Raw genomic sequence first — 16,504 nt, forward strand, 5'->3', positions numbered from 1 at the left:
GCTTTTACTTTTAATATTTTAATTCCATATATTTTATAATAATATTGAGTTTTGCACTGTTGGTTGTGCTCTGGCTAATGTGAAGGGATTTCCTCACTATTTTACAACCAAATAATTTGAGTATTGAATAATAAAAATAATTTTTAGTTGCAGTCCTGTGCAAAATACATTCTGCATTCACATTTACATGAGTTATAATTAGGGATGCACGATTTTAACGGCACGTTATCGGTATCTGCAGATTATGGCTTGAAAATGAAATCGGAATTGGCCAACATGTTTTTTTTTTTTTTTCAGATCGGATATCAGCAAAAAATCCAATATCGTGCATCCCTAGTAATAATAATATCATTACAATAGTATAACAGTATGGGGACAATTTTCTCTATTAAAAAAACTACATATTCCTGAATTTACTTCAATAAATTTGCTTCATATTTCAAAGCAGGACTATTACTTGTAAAGGAGTATTTAGACAGCTTGATATTACTACTTTTACCGAAGTATCTGACCACTTCCTCCACCTTTGGCATTGAGATAATCTTTCTGCTCAATTTGCACCACAGCTTCCCCTTTAATCCGGGCAGGAATGACATCATTACCTAGGAAAAGAGGGGGGGCGCCGGGTAACGCCATTTTCACGCACCGCGCAGTCAGTCAGTCATCCAGCCAGTGGACCAGCGAGCTGTCATCTTCATGGGCGACTAGTCAACTTTTTATTTAGCCCTATGAAGCCGCCATCAAGTTAGTTTCACGGACCTGTTCCTGTCATGGAACCAAAGGAGAGCAGGCTTTTCCTGTATGGCTCAGACTAAAGTCAGTGTTTCTGACAGTTAGGGTGCTGGTAGCTATGTAGCTAGCTGGTCATCATTAACGGCGGTTGATGCGGTGAAACCAGTCGGTGAAACATAACCCCAGCCGGAGACAGTTTGAAAATTCTGTTTTACAACTGAAATATTTTTACACGTATCGGCACACGTTGTCGGTGAAAGGAACAACCTCCATCTTTAAAAAAGACGTGATTTAAAAGGCAAAGGAGCGAGAAAAAAGCGTTACAGTCCAGCTACATTGGCAACGGATGTCCTAGAGAACGGTAAGAATGGCTCCGTCTATTTCCTGGAATGGCTTTATTAGCTAATTAACCACTTTCCATTTTTTCATGTTTCTTCAAGTGTCATCTTGTAAAACCTCACGTATTTTAAATATTTGCGCTGTATAATTTGATAACCCTTGATTTTAAGATGTTTCTCCTTACAAGTATAGCCCGTGTTTATGTTAATTGCAGGAATTAGACGCCATAAGCACATTAACTGTCACCGAGAGTGCTAGCTAATAGTTAGCACTGTTTGTGTGACAGGGAAGTATTGGCTAACTGGTTCTTCAGGTTAATCCATTTGCAAGCGAGATAGATAGGACAAGGTAGCCGGGCATATAGTGACAGGGAAACGACAAAAACATGCCTGTCACCCGATGGAAGATGCACTTGTTGGCCGCTGCAGAACCCCTGAATCCTGATGTTTAATATGTCATGTGATAGTTAGCTATGTCTGATGACCATTCATTGATATTCAGAGCAGGATTGAGGGCTGTGAAAGAAAGCTGCCTGTGTTAAGGAGACAGCTACTGAGGGACAGTGGATCTCAGTGTAGGGGGACTCACAGCTGGGATCTGAAACCAAAAACCAGACTCAGAGGTTTCTATGAATATTCAAGATTTAGAAATAACATAAACAAACAATCTTTGAGGTTTGACCGAAATCTCAGTAATACACACAAGTGCTGCTCCTGAAAGGTTGTGTTTGCCCTGCCCTGCAGTCTTAAATGTTTAATGCACCCACAGTAGGACTCATGACAACCTGCAGGTTAACACCCGTCTGCTCCCCTGGGACAGCTTGTTGTCTCAGAGATCCCAAAGGTTTGTGTGTTGAGTCTGGGGTCGAGGGAAATGATTATTACCTGTTGTCACTGCAGATTTTGCTTTAATGCCGCAGGCCGATTGAGAAGCACAGAATGCTTATTTCAGGTGAAACATGTAAACCAGCATACTGCACCATAATGCTGTGTAAAATGTGACTCCTGTATTCCCCTGATATGTTGTTTTACTCAGGGTACTTAGGAGAAGTACTTCTCAATCAATATTTGGATGAATACCCAGCCCATACTGCATTTTTGAGGCTGAAACCAGAGTTAATATTTGAGATTTTAAGAATCATATAACAATATATTACTTTATATTTTTCAGAAGCACACAGTGTAGACAGCCTTCGTGCTCATTTCACGTTCACATTATTTTTCTAATGTGTCATACATAAGATTCAAATGTGGACTGTTTTTGATTCTGAAATGACTACATGTGCACAAAGAACAACAACAAAGATGTCACATGCAGCACTCTGTAGTTGGGATGTAAACATGGAGGCTAGTGGCACTTAAGTCAAACGCTTCTGGTTAGTTTGCAGAGTCGGTGACAGGTGGTGCGACTGTGTTGGCAAAGTAATAGATTTATCCAAAATTTTAATAAAAGTCGAATAATTTGGCTGCCCAGACTGATGTTGATTGTAAAAAATCAGACCTGTATGTGATTTAAGACAACATAAGAAATCGGCCCATATCAGAATGACATATCACAACATGTTCATGCTGTTCTGAAAAAAAAACATACATCAAAGTCACATATTGACTATGGAGTAAGCTGAAAAGTATGAAATTATCCTCTAAGAGAATTGTCGGGATCAAAACATTGTCTGATTATCTCAATGTTCTTTTTTTTTTAACCTAGTTTTTGAAACACAGTCATAAATCTTAAACTTAATCTGTGGAGAGTTTGAAGCAAGTCACGTATCAAAGTCGGTGTAAGAAATAAATCCAGTATATTCTCTTGGTATCTTTCAGCCTTCAGGGTGTTACAGCAAAGAGCGATGCCACTACTGTCTCTGTAGATCATAGCATCTTAAAGGACTCCAGTGATTCAAATGATAAATTTAATCTCTCGCCCGAGGCTCGCTCATGGACACGAAAAAAATCACTGGTGCTCTTGTCATGTGAGGGCTTACCAGAACTGAGCCTGTTACTTATTTTAGGAGATGGCACATGGTTTAATGAAGCTAATTAATGGATACAAAATCAGGCAGCTATGTTCCTGTGTTAAGTTAAATTAGCATCAGAATTCAAATTCTATCTACCAGAACAAATCTGTTCATTATTAATACCACTCATAGTTGTCATTTCCTGTCTTTCAGCCATGCAGTATCATGACTCCTGACTGCCTGATTTCTTAACCCTTTCTTTGGTCTCTGAAGCTAATGTGGTCACATGGTACATTAGTATAAATGGCTTGATTGTTTGTGGGACTGTTTTTTTTTTTTGCTAAATCAGGGAAATCAAAGACTTCAGGACATGAAAGATCACATAAAGGACAACAGGAATGGCATACGTTTTAAAACTTTGATCATTTTTAAGTGGCAATAATCATTATTTTATAAGAGCAATACGTCACTTTACTTTTCTGCTTTGGTTCACTCTCACTGCTCTTATCAGGAGGGGGTTTTGACGGCAGTCTGCAGCTATTTTCAGCATATAAACTCTGATAAACCAACTTTACACCAGCGGTCTCGTGCCAGATCGTTGCCAGGCAAAGCTGGAGACAAGCTGGTGAAGAAAGTGGAAAGTTTCCTTTCACAATCTGGAATAGTGATTAGGTCGTTGTTTTACTATTTGTCTGTGCTTCATGTGTTTTCTTGTAATTCCTTTTTATATCCCATCAACCGTCTAAATACTACAGATTCAAAAGAGCCTGCTGGGCTAAATCTGGCACATTTACATGGTAGACCCAAGTGCTCGTGAAAGCATTAAAGTGCATTGTCCCTTCTTAAATGAAATAAATATTAAGCATTGAAAACAGCCAACACTTGAAATGAGGGTATATACTGCACTTTAGTTTGTCCAGTGGCCAGGATATTTCACAAATGAACACCAGTGTCACTCCTTATGTGTTGGATATGTAAATATCCTACTTAAAAGGTGATAATATGTTGGAGCTCACAGCTTGTTCCGCCACTCCCAAGGGGCAATAAAATCTGTTATTGCAATTTTAGCGTGTCAATCTGCAGGAGGGTTGTGTTAAAGTTCTACATGTTTTCTGTCTTTGTTGCTCAGCATTCAAAGCTGTTGTGTTTTCTGCACTAGACTTTCTGAGACCTGTCGCACACTGGGCGGCACAGTACTGTGGTGTGGCATAGATGGGCTGATCCTCGTTTTTGTTTTCAGCTATTGTAAAAGTAGCTGCTGTTATTAACTGCCCTGCCCAGATTTATTTATGCAAACAAACTGTCATACTGTGTGAGTAGCAGGGTTTTAAACAGTAAATGCAAAATGTTGTTATTGACAGGCTACGTGTAGGAATCTGTTGCATTATTGAGTAGTGGACAGAGAGCAGAGTCTCGTAGTTTTTCAGACTCTCTCTCTCTTTAAATGTGGATGTGAATCACAGTCTCATCATCTAGACTATCAGCCCCCACATCGCTGACTAAGACTCTTCCTTCTCGTGCTTCTCTTCCTGCTACCAACTCCATCTTAATACGTACCCACCCCCCACCACATGCCTGCTCAGCCCTCCCTATCGCCTTATATCACTGCCATAACCTGCTTATATGAAGAGATACAGCATCCCCGGGGCCCTCAGCACCTTCAAACTAGCTATTTACATTTCAAAAGTTAACATCAGAAGTATTCCCCTCTGCTTTTCCCTGTGGTGCTTTGTGTTCTGAGACTCAGCTGATGCCAGAAATAAAAGCTTGTTGTTGGATCAGAGAGGGAAGAAAGGCTTGTGCTGTCACTTTCACTTCTGTATTACACAGCCTCCAGTGATAGTTGTTGCCTGTCTTGTTCTCTGCAGTTTGGGTTTGCAACAGTTGTGTATTGACCTTGCTGTGTTGCTGGGGAATAAAGCAGTGATGTTTCATAGATGCCCATATTTACAGCCTGTCAATAGCTTTTGCAGTTTATGAAAATTATCTTTATTTTTACATCTTGAAGGGGATTTTTCCACTCGTGAGCTGTGCTTTAAGGTCTGCTTCAGGCAGTTTTTCAGCTCATTTATATCAGTGACGTTCCGGTATTTGCATGAAAATGAAGGAAACACTTGTGTTAATTGACTCGATGTGCATTTTCCTAATTAACTGATTACTGGCCACAGCTGCAGGTTATTACCATTAAGGCAGTCCATCTGTTCTCTGCAACATCATTAAAAACTTCAAATGATGGTCTCTTCCCGCTACATGTGAAATTCTGAATTAATGTGTTTGGGTGGCAGCTGTAAACAGTAAGATAGGTATTACTGTCCTTATTAGCAATGGTAATTTGCTGCTGTTGTTACTTATGTCATAAAAAAAGGTTTTGAACGGTGTCACCTGGGCTTTAGGGAAAAGTGATTCCTAATGTTTTTATGACCAAAAGATGAATTATTTAGTAAGGAAGAAAAGCAGGATAATTTATGATGAGAATATTTGATGCAATTCTTGGTATACAAACCTACAAATAAAATTAATAGGGCTGCCATTAAAGGGTCTCTTCGGATGTCGATATATTGTTCAATAAGCTTTGTCGTACTCGTGCCAGTTTGTCGACAATATAAAGATAAATGTTGGGCTGACCAGAACAAATTTAAGGTTGATTATTTTACAGATAATTCTCTTGTGTTGCTGCTGCACAGCTCTGCTCACCTGATGCTGCTGTTTTCCATCTCCTTTTGCACACACTCAGCTTCCTGCCCTGCTGTCAGCTGATAGGCTGCAGGCTGGTTGCTGAGTCACATGGAGCCATCAGGGCTGTAGCTCTTCCTTCCTTTGTCTCTTCTGTTCCAGGCGATCTTGTTTTTTTTCCTCCACACTTGAATTATAATGTAAAATCAGAGGCAGTTCAGGTCAAGCCTGATTTCTTCACATGGTACCATAACACCTTTTTACTGAGCTGGGCGACATGTTTGAACCCATTATGTCATTGCAACATTAAGGGTAAGACTTATGTTTGGTCTGTCACACCCAAGAGTTGTTTCGTTTCTGCGTTTTGCACAGAGCCCAGAAGAAAACGCATCAGTGTCTCTGTGATTATTCTGTTTGCAGTTTCAGTTTGGTGCTTGCAGAGATTTATTAGGCAGCTCGCTACAACTGCAGCCGAAGCACTCAGTCATAATCCTCTTAAGTTTGTTTGTGTGTAATGAATACAAAGCAAAGAAAGTCGGGACAGAGTGGGGGGGAAAGTGCATGGGGAGTGTGTTTGGTGCCAATGTCAGAAGAACAGATTCACTGGCAGCTAATATGTCCACAATAATAACATCCTTTTTGCCTTATAGTCTTCCTCCTTAATCACAGAGGCTGACTCAGGATCTGATTATGTGCTATGACCGTATTATGGCAGCACTAAGAAGCTGATTATTCCTTGAGATATTACAATCATGAAAATGAATGGGTTGTATTAGTTTGCTGGGCACTATTTTGTAACTTTGGTGAAGGATTAGTTGTGAGAGATTGCAAAATTTCACCTGACTTGAACTTCCTCTAAGTCTATGTCGTAATTAAGTAGGTTTTTTGATGGATTATTACTAGCTAGACACCGGCATAGCCAATTAATTCTGATTTAAAGAGCTTGTTTTCGATTTTTAAGTGGGGTTGTTTGGGGTACTTTTCATTAATAAGTGGCTTATCTTCAGTCGGTGGCGGTCAGCGTGGCCCCTGATTGGGAAAGCTGGCGAGAGTACAGGCTCTGAAGCTTGTATGCACCACTGAGGACGAGGTTGGGAGCAAAACCTGCTCATAGCCAGTTAAAGTCACGTCTTAAAAATAAATAAATATCAGTTTATGTATATGCTTTAGTTTTGAATATTTTCAGTCTTTTACCTTTCCATTAGACAACCTTTGGCGATACGTTTTAGTTCAATTTTTCTTTACATGCTGCGCCTGAGCTATGTCATAAAATAATACATTTGTCTGAATATTAGAGTCTAATACCAAGACACCATATCCTTTTCCATAATAACGTCTTCACTCATGTTTTGGGCTGCCATTTTCAGTGTTTGTAGCTTCGTTTCGTAGCTGGTTTGCGTTACAATTGAGGTGGAGTCTAGAATCCAAGCTGAGAACATTTACAACGACTGCAGATGTTTTCAATTTCATGTACCTACCTGGAAAGATAAGGTTAAAAATCGCCAAAATGTCCCTTTGAGCTTTGTGCTACTTTCTTTCAGAGTTTTTCTTCTCTTCAATCATCACCTCATATCTGACGTTATCTGTGAACCACAGGCCTCAGATCTAGATTTGAGCTGTCAGCAGGCAGCAGGTTTAACGTCTGCCATTTGGTTTATACTTTTCATCCCAGCTGCACCAAAGTCCTCCTTTTTTCCCTTAAAGCATCTTAAGTGACATCTCCTCAGTTTCTTAGAGCATTTCACAAATGCTGTTACATTTAACCTCTGCTTATCCAGCTTTTTGTGCTGCTCAGAGCCTGTGCTGAGCTTCTGAAGCAGAGCAAGCAGGTGGTTCAGTCACAGAAAGGGAAGCATGAAATTTTCTTATTTAATCTCTAAGACTGAGACATTTAGACCCCTGAACTTTCACAAACACGTGGGTCTAACCTTTTGTTTAAGCCAGTGTTGTTTCTCACTCTGAGGCCAGTAGTGATTGTAAAGCGAGATGAATCACTGACGGGGCTGTAAAAGCTGTGTAGTGGCAACTGGACCATTAAAGGGTGCAACTTTGAATGCAACATCTGAGGGTTTCGTGTTTGCCCATTCAGTATTTCTCTCCATTTACAGCCGTCACACATTTCTGGTGGACTGGTAGAGACTTTCCCTTTTCTTGGTCTCCCACCTTTACATACTTTTCAAACAGGACAGATTAGCCTTTTTTACACTGCGGCTCCGCCTCAGTGCCGCATCGAAACTCCGTCCTCATGCCACCTTTGTCATTCTACATTGGACAGCACAACGCCGGCATTCATTTAGGACTTAAAAAGCATAGAGGTCACAAGACAAGCATATACAAATTTCAATGAGTTCAGACTATCTGTGTGACAATAAGCAGCTTTTAGTTTGCTTGTTTTAGAAATGATGTGTCCTTATGATTTCTTTGGAGGACCATGATGTTTGTACTTCAGTTGGATGAGCAAGTGGTTGTCAGATTAATTTAATACCACCTTTTTCTGTATTATGTAAATTTCCACAATGTTTTGGCGTTGCGTTTTCTTAGTTTGACTTGTTTACTCAATGTTAGTTAAAAACCCTAAGCCACTGTGAAATAGATAAAGTAATGCTTTGACGTGAATTTTCCTTTCCCTGTCTTCAAATCCGCAGGATGCGTGAGGACATGTCCACCATGGTGTGCGTGAAGGAGGAGGAGGACCCTGGGGAGAAGCTGTCCCAGGATGAGATCATCTCAAGGACCAAGCAGGTGATCCAGGGGCTGGAGGCTCTGAAGCAGGAGCACCACTCCATCCTGGAGGGCCTACTGGGCACGCTGCGCTGCTTGAAGCAGGATGAGGAGGGCGTCCTGGTGGAGGAGAAGTCCCACATGATCCGCAAGTCCCTGGAGATGCTGGAGCTTGGGCTGAGCGAGGCACAGGTATGTATATTCAGCTTCAGTCTTTCATACGTTGTGGAATCTGCACGAGAAACACAACACTTCACAGAACACTTCAAAAAATGCTGCTGGTGTGGTTTGAGCTTTTAGTTGACAGTGATTTGTCTTGCTTTCATGATACTCATAATGACAGACTGAGAACACAAAGCATCCAATTCAGAGAATTCATTGTTTCATACATCACTTTGCTGTTTTTCTGTCACTTTAGGTAACATCAAGTTGCTCTCCTATAGCTGCGTAGTCCACCTGCTGTATATCCTGTTGGCTAAAAGAGCCTGAAACAAGGAAAGAAGCTTTAACAGCTCATAAATTAAACATTTTTAAAATGCTAATTTTTCAGATAAAGTTTGGAAACTCCAGATTGTGTCATCTCTCAGTTGGCAAACACTGGCTTATGAGTCACTGATGAGTCAGCTTTAGCCTCTCATCTCCATCTCCCCTCAGACTTTGTGTAATATACTGCACCATGCAGACTCCACCTTAAGCCTTTATAGCTTGCAGTTGAGGTAAAGTACAGTGTAATTAATTTTTTCTGCGTTATTCTTGTCTCCTTGCCCGAAACACTTTGTCTAATTACACCCCAACCAGCCTTTCACAGTACACAATATGCTTTTAGGTCGATGTTTTCCCCAAGGTGCCTCACAGTGCTGTTAGTGTACACATGTTTAGTTCTGGTGGGGAATGTTACCTTAACCCTGACAGTTTTAGTACCCTAATTTACACCGCCTTAATATGTAGATGTTGAAGTAATTTTTGCATTGTATTGACTGAAATTCCCTTTGGTATCCAATAGTCAGGAGTATCTGATATTAAAGTAGCAGGTATGAAAGGGTTTTTTAAACAGCCAAGTCAGCCAACAAGGTATGTCTGAGTTTGTGTTATTCATGTTGAGATCATGTATACAGAGAATGTTGTTAACTTGATCAACCAAATAACAAAAGATTTGATTATTGATGATTATTTTTCAACTATATAGGAACATTTTTGTGTTAAGATACCGCCCTCTCCCCTCTGTCCAGGTGATGATGGCGCTGTCGAGCCACCTGAGCTCGGTGGAGTCGGAGAAGCAGAAGCTCCGGGCTCAGGTACGCCGGCTCTGCCAGGAGAACCAGTGGCTTAGGGACGAGCTGGCGGGGACGCAGCAGAAGCTGCAGAAGAGTGAGCAGAGCGTGGCCCAGCTGGAGGAGGAGAAGAAGCACCTGGAGTTCATGAACCAGCTGAAGAAATACGACGAGGACTTGTCCCCATCTGTGAGTTGTCAGGTCTTCCTTTGTGTCTGTAATCATGCTGTAATTTTTAATATATTTTACCATACATTATACAACTAGATGATTCCAAAACATCAACTACTGTGACAGGGTTGGGATACACTGATTGGATACAATGGATCAGTATCAAGTGCATTAATTTAGTCACAGTAAGCCACTGGCTCCAAGTGTCAGAGCAAGCTTTTACCTTTATGCTACCTTTTATATAGAACTGATTACAGTGATTTTTAAGTGATGTATAAAGATGAGAAGGTCTAAAACAAGGCCGAGCTAATTGGGAAAATCAACGTGTACCATTTATAGTTAAAGGGGACATATCTTTTGAATGGATATTCTGATATTATGTATGGGTTTTACATTTTTGGGTGTGTATTGTTCACAGTGAAAAAGTGAAAACTGCATATTTCTGTGTTTTTCCAGAATCACATTTTTAAAAAGGTCGCCTCTGAAATGGGCCGTTCAGAACAGCTGCAGGTTTCTACGTAGAACTTTGCGTTCGCTGAAATCGACCAATCGTCATTCACCTCAGGCTGCCTTCTTGCACTAGCTTGTAGTCAAGCCGATACCTCCTGCCGATTCTGGCTCGTACATATAAGGCCGAATAACCGATCCTAGAGCAGCCATGTTTTCTACAACTTTGGAGTGACAGTGCAGTGTGGCCGCTCTCCCAATGGCGGAACGCACACGTGGGAGGGGCCAATCGTGGTTAAGGTCTAACCTTTGAATGGCAAAACAACTTGTTCGTTTTAGGAGGAAGAAGGGGCTCTGAAAAAAAATTATATTAATGTATACAGTTTTTAAAACGAAACAAACTTTACCAACGTGAATAAAAGACACATTAGAATAATCGAAAATTGATTGAATAGCTAAAATATGTCACCTTTAAGAGTGCACAACATACCATAACAAAGAGTGTAAAATAATTATTTCTATCATTCCTTACACTGGGACAAAAGTGGAGTCACAGTAGTATACTGAATAAAGCATTTCTTACAAACCAATAATTGACTTGAATTGACTGTGCTTGCCTGGATCCAGCCAGGACCACTGCATCAGCAGATACAGTATATAAGAAGCTAGAAATGCTCTGTCAAGAATTAAGAAAACATTGACTCAGTTCATTCATTGTCCTCTATCTCTCTCCCGTTTCCCTCTATCCCCTCTGCCTAACTCCTCTTTCAGGAGGAGAAAGACTCCGACTCCAGTAAAGAAAATTTGGACGATCTCTTCCCAGATGACCAGGACGACCAAGCCCCAGGCAGTAAGTGTTCTAGCTTCCTCTTCATCCCTCCACTCTCTGGGATATCTCAAGCATTTCCAGCCCTGGACTGAAATATGAATTGAAGTTCCTGGCCTCAGGACATGGATTATAGCATAGTGGAATTCAGTAGCCTCGATAGGCAAATGTCCATGGGATGAGTAGCTTCAACTTTCATACCACGGTACACCTTGAAAACGATAAAGCTTCAACCATATAACTTTTAAATATATTATAGAATAACTGAAAGACATAGTTAACTTTCCTTAACATTAATACTTGACAGTTGAAGGCTGTGATTTCTCTGACGTGTCACAGCTAAAAATGCTTTCTCCTCTTGGGACAAAACTTCAATCTTTACACCACCAACACTCATGTAACACACCAAAGTCAGGATAGATCTCTTAATGCACGGTGGAAGAATTTCCCGCACCATAAATCTTTGTTTTTTCATCTCTCTCTCTAGCCACCACTCCACTGCCTCGCTCTTCCTCTCTCACACATACACACCCCAATTCTTCTCTGCTCCCTCTCCTCATGTCCGCCCCTTCCCCCTGTGTTTGATGGGGTTGTCTTTCAATAGCCCAGACAGTAAAACTGTGCTGGCTGCACAGGCCCATTAGTCAGGACCTAGTTTAGCCTGGAGGGAGGCCAAATGTGGAGAAAACCTTCCAACCAGATTGTTGTAATAGACTTCCAGGATTTCTACATTGTGTTCTTTTTGTGTGAAGTAATGTTGGGCAAGATCACAGTAGCGTTGTTGTGAACTGATTTACTTTGGCTTTGAATATCAATGAAAAGCTTAAAGACTAAACATTTGTTGGCATAATACCATTGGGGAAAAAAGGGAAAGCACACAAATCTGACTAGCTTAAACCTGTTTGTCTTTGTGAACCCAATCACAAAAGCCTCATTTGACCGGGATTATAACTATAATGCACTCGATTGCCCCACCAGAACAAGTACAGCACTAATTTGGCTGAATTAAAGGAAATGTACCGTAGCTTTGTGTTGCATAGGGACAACTGACCGACAAGCTTCTGGTGTCCACAGAAAAACAGCAGTTTGTTCCCAAACTTGGCATTGAGTTTCTTAAACCCCTTTTTTTGCACCAAGGTGATTCCCATTTGGCTCCTGGCACCAGTTTGCTAGCCAGCTTGAATTGCTGACAAAATGGACAACAGACTTGTTTACACTGTTCAGATCATTGTTTGAGCCAGACTGCAGCTTTGTGCAGTCCAGTCCTCTTTGTTTCAGTTGAATTTAATGTTTAATTTTCCCTACTGACTGGAGGTCAAAATGTAAATGTATCTTTCAGTGTACATTTAGTAAGTAATGAAAGTTTAAACTAGAGATAGACCGATATGGTTTTTTCAGGGCCGATACCGATACCGATTATTATTTGCAGTAAAAGTGAAAATATTTGCGTCAAAATTTTGAATAATACAAACTCCAACACTTAACTTTGTTTAAATGCCTTTAAGCTTATCCCTAGTTTAAACGTAATATTTAATTAAGTTGGACGTGTATACTTTTTGAAATATGTATCCAGTCAAATTCTGAACAAAGTTTAGCACCATTTCCACATAGCGCCTTTTTCTGGCAGAAAAGTGCTGGCATGGTGCTGGGGAGCACTGAGATGAAGCGCTTGTGCAGTGAGAGAAAAAAGTGCTGCACGCGGGTTTTATTTCTATAACAACAATAACTAACAACAAGCTTACAACGCGTAGCCCGATAAAAGCACAACACTTACCAGCTACATTGGTGCTGGTTAGTGGCGCTCGGAAAAAGGCTCTATGTGGACACAGGGCCTAACCTGACCTTATATAGTACAATAGTGAAGATGAATACAGTGTATCTAAATTATATTATATTATTCTTCTGTGCACTAGAGCTCGACTGTTGTACACAAACCTAAATGGGCCACGCTGTTGCACCTTTATTACTATGAGCACGCGCCTCTGTAAACTGTTCCCAGCAAATGCACTATTTCTTCCTGCTATAGTAACATTTGCCAAAGCCACAGAGCCTAGATGTTTAAGGAAATTAGTAGTGTATTTCAGTGAATGAAACTACATTTGAGAGCGTTGTTTTCAGAGGTTTATGACTCTCTTTGGAACTAATGGGAGGCTGGGAGAAAGTAGCATATTGCATTATGGGCTTTTAGAACAAAACTATAGAATAATGCTGCCAGTTGTATTGTTTGTTTAATGTCAGCTGCATATTTGTGGCACATTTAGTGTCTGATGTTAAGGCAGCATCTTGGGGTAAACTAACTAAAGAAATTCAGTTTTTCATCCCTCAAATAACCAGGCTTTCCTGTGTTTTTGTGCAGACCAGACAGCTGTCTGTGGTATTTTCCCACTTTTACAGTGTTTCATGTGTATGAAAGAGCTTTTGATCCAAAAATTGGCCTGAATTCTCACTCCAGTGCAGGTTGGAGAGCTGAGGAAGCAGAGCAGGTTGTTTTTGGGATACTGTTACCAATTAAAGAACTATGTTCTTTCATTTTTGCGATGGAAAAAATTGCTACTTGTGCCGATTTTCAGCATTTTCCCTAGTGGTGTCAGTTGAGCCTTTTGCTGTGTCAAGCACTACAGTCGAGAATGAATTATGACGAGGAGAGAGAGACTTTAATAGAATATAGCTGTGAGAGAGGAATTCAGCTATGGAATAGGGGGAGCATAAGATTGACTTTCTGTTGCATAAATCTCAAAGGGCTGCCACTCCAGAGGTCAATGCTGCATAATGATTAAAAAATAAAATTGCATGACATTTCTCCTCTGAGTTATTAAGATAATAACGTCAGCGTAAAGCTATATATCAAATAAGTCGAGGAGCTGAAAGCAGAGAGGGTGGAAGATTTTGATCTTAATTGTATTTATTTAGAGTGGGTTTATAGCAAAATATTGACAAGATTATTTGGCAAAAATTGGCTTTTATTGTAATAAACAGTTTTAATATGTTTTTGAACAAGTTATTATACAGTTTACAAAGGATTTATTACTGTATTGTCCTTGTGCTGGAAATTTGGATTTGGCAATACTACTGCAAACGGCTTTATTCAACTTAAAGTGGTAATCCCGAAGATTTCAGTTTCGTTCTTTTTGGCAGCACCTATGGTGATAAACGGTAATTGCGGGAGCACACTTCCAAGATATCCAGACAGTGTCGCATGTGTGACGTTCACGGTTGGCTCCAGTTGTAACTCTTGATTTTCCTGGCTGACGGTCGCTTTCCTTTTCAGACTGTTTGCTTCATCTGAGCGTCGAGTTTGTTTCTTTTTCTTTGGATTTTCACTTCTTGTTGAAGTTGTATCTGTAGTCATCCATCTTTTCTTTGTTTGTTCAGCCATAGTAGATTACTGTTTACTCGCAACACTTGCAGAGAGCAGAAAAGCAGCTGCTTAGCTCCGCCTACCCTCCCTGGCAGACCAACCACTGCTCAGTGATGGAAAACGCGTCACTAACTGGGCGCTGCTTGGGATTTTTTTCTGTGAAAGTCGCCACTAACACCAAGTATGTAATACTTTGAATGCAAATGCTTTCATCAGTGGGCCATAGCCTTAATCACCATTGTATTACCGCATTTGGCGATAGATAGAGACATAACAGATAATTTATTTATGTGAATTTCGAATTTCCCCCCTGGGGATCGATAAAGGATTATCTTATCTTTAGATTAAAATATGCAAGATTATTACTTAAAATACGTACATAATCAAAGATAAAATTGTACACAAAATAAACAATAATACAACAAAAAATGGAGCCAGATATGTGAAATATTGCATATGCCTTGTATGACAAATTTAAATGCACAAAACATAAAAGCATAATTCCTAATGCATTGTTACTTAAAAGGCACTACATAATTAAGGTTGGGATACAGTATTTCAAAGATTGAAAGATGAAATAGAGATTGGGAATGCTATGCAGCACATTAAAAAGAACTGTTGGTTATTGTAGGTGACTTTTAGGATAAACACAGTTTAATAAATCAAAGAGTAATGCAATAATTATGCACCTGCACCCATTTACACATAAACACCTCTCAGTGTTCATTGTTGCAGTCCCACACCCACACATTCCTACACACACCTTAATCAGTGCTTACAGTAAATACAACAAGTAGCTACCTTTAAGGATAGTAAATACAAACCTTAAAGGGCAACAATAATAATAAACACAGAAGGTAAAAGCCTCAAGGGCGAGAAGCAGCAGATTTGGGGAAAAGGAATAATTCTCCACTACTTCATGGCATCAAATAATAGCAGTTGTGCAGACTAAAATGAGTGCTTTAAGGTACTGTTGTGATTTTGAATGAATGAAGAGATCGGAGGGATGAGAGAGGATGGGGAGGCAGAAAAGAAAAAGGACTGTATGCAGAAAGAAAGAAATGGGATGCATTTAGGATCCGCCCGTGCATGGAGAAGGAACGCGTCATTGAATGCTGCTCCCACTGACGTTAATCCTCTCTCTGGGTGAAATACAGCTGCATGATATCCTGTGTGAGGATGTGTGAGTGTGTTTATGTGTGTAGTATACCGCTGGAGTAGATTAGATATCTCTCCTCTCAGGTTTATTCAGGCAGCCTTAAATGCTTTTGGGGTTTTGGGAAATTGCCATCAGCAGGAAGAAGATAATGGTGGAAAGACGTCAAAAATGTTGATGACAGCTCTGCTTTCATTTGAATTTAGCCTGAGGCTCATATACAGAGATTTTTCCGCATTCATATTTACATTTCAGTCATTTAGCTAACTGTTATGCACCCTGAGTTCCTGAATGAGCTGTAGTTTCAGTTACATTTGTTAGAGTGCTATTCCAGGGATGTAGCGTCTCTGAAAAAGAGCCGGTGACTCAGATGTAAATACTGAGTACCAGTGTTGTTGTGAAGATGCTTTTGGACCCATCTGCTTTTAATATCCATTAATTCTGTGGTGTCAACATCTCACTCTGCCGTGAGCTAGTGTAGTCAGAGGCAGGCTGCTGTGGTGCAGCTGGATCTGAACACCTGGTATCACTCGATGTCTGAATATTTCACTGTGGTCGTTTTTTTTTGCTGCAGTGGGCGGTTCCCTCTCTAAACCCCACCGGCTCTTTTTCAGAGTAAATATAGAGCTGCTTGCCTTTAATAAGAAACCCGGTCAGGTGGTTTCCTGACCTCTCACTCACACTCACGTTCGCATTCATACATTATTACACACACTTACACAGAGACTCTTAGACAGACAGACAGACAGGCTGCATGTCATGAGAGACATTCCAGTAAAGTCCTCCTGACCCCGTGAAACGTGACACACAGAGGCCAACACATTTGCTGTGCATCATAGCATAATTAGGACATTGT

At 40.4% G+C, this 16,504-nt stretch overlaps 1 protein-coding gene across 4 annotated transcripts in view; it reads left to right on the forward strand.

Annotated features, from left to right (window-relative positions):
* Window positions 1-629: 629 nt before the first annotated feature.
* klc1a (kinesin light chain 1a) overlaps window positions 630-16,504 on the forward strand; it is a 51,315-nt gene continuing 35,440 nt past the window's right edge. For 3 of the 4 annotated variants that reach the window (XM_069662037.1, XM_069662039.1, XM_069662040.1), the window contains exons 1-4: window positions 630-1,093; window positions 8,344-8,611; window positions 9,649-9,879; window positions 11,080-11,158. In XM_069662037.1, coding sequence (XP_069518138.1) covers window positions 8,345-8,611; window positions 9,649-9,879; window positions 11,080-11,158 — 577 coding nt within the window. In that variant the 5' untranslated portion in view covers window positions 630-1,093; window position 8,344. Of the gene's footprint in view, window positions 1,094-5,925; window positions 6,011-8,343; window positions 8,612-9,648; window positions 9,880-11,079; window positions 11,159-16,504 lie in introns of those variants that run through there. The other variant, XM_069662038.1, reaches the window with a different exon arrangement.

Source organism: Semicossyphus pulcher, unplaced genomic scaffold (assembly GCF_022749685.1).
Source record: "Semicossyphus pulcher isolate SPU_LCO1_2020_fin unplaced genomic scaffold, fSemPul1.0.p SCAF_14, whole genome shotgun sequence".
In the NCBI taxonomy this organism is placed as follows: Eukaryota; Metazoa; Chordata; class Actinopteri; order Labriformes; family Labridae; genus Semicossyphus; species Semicossyphus pulcher.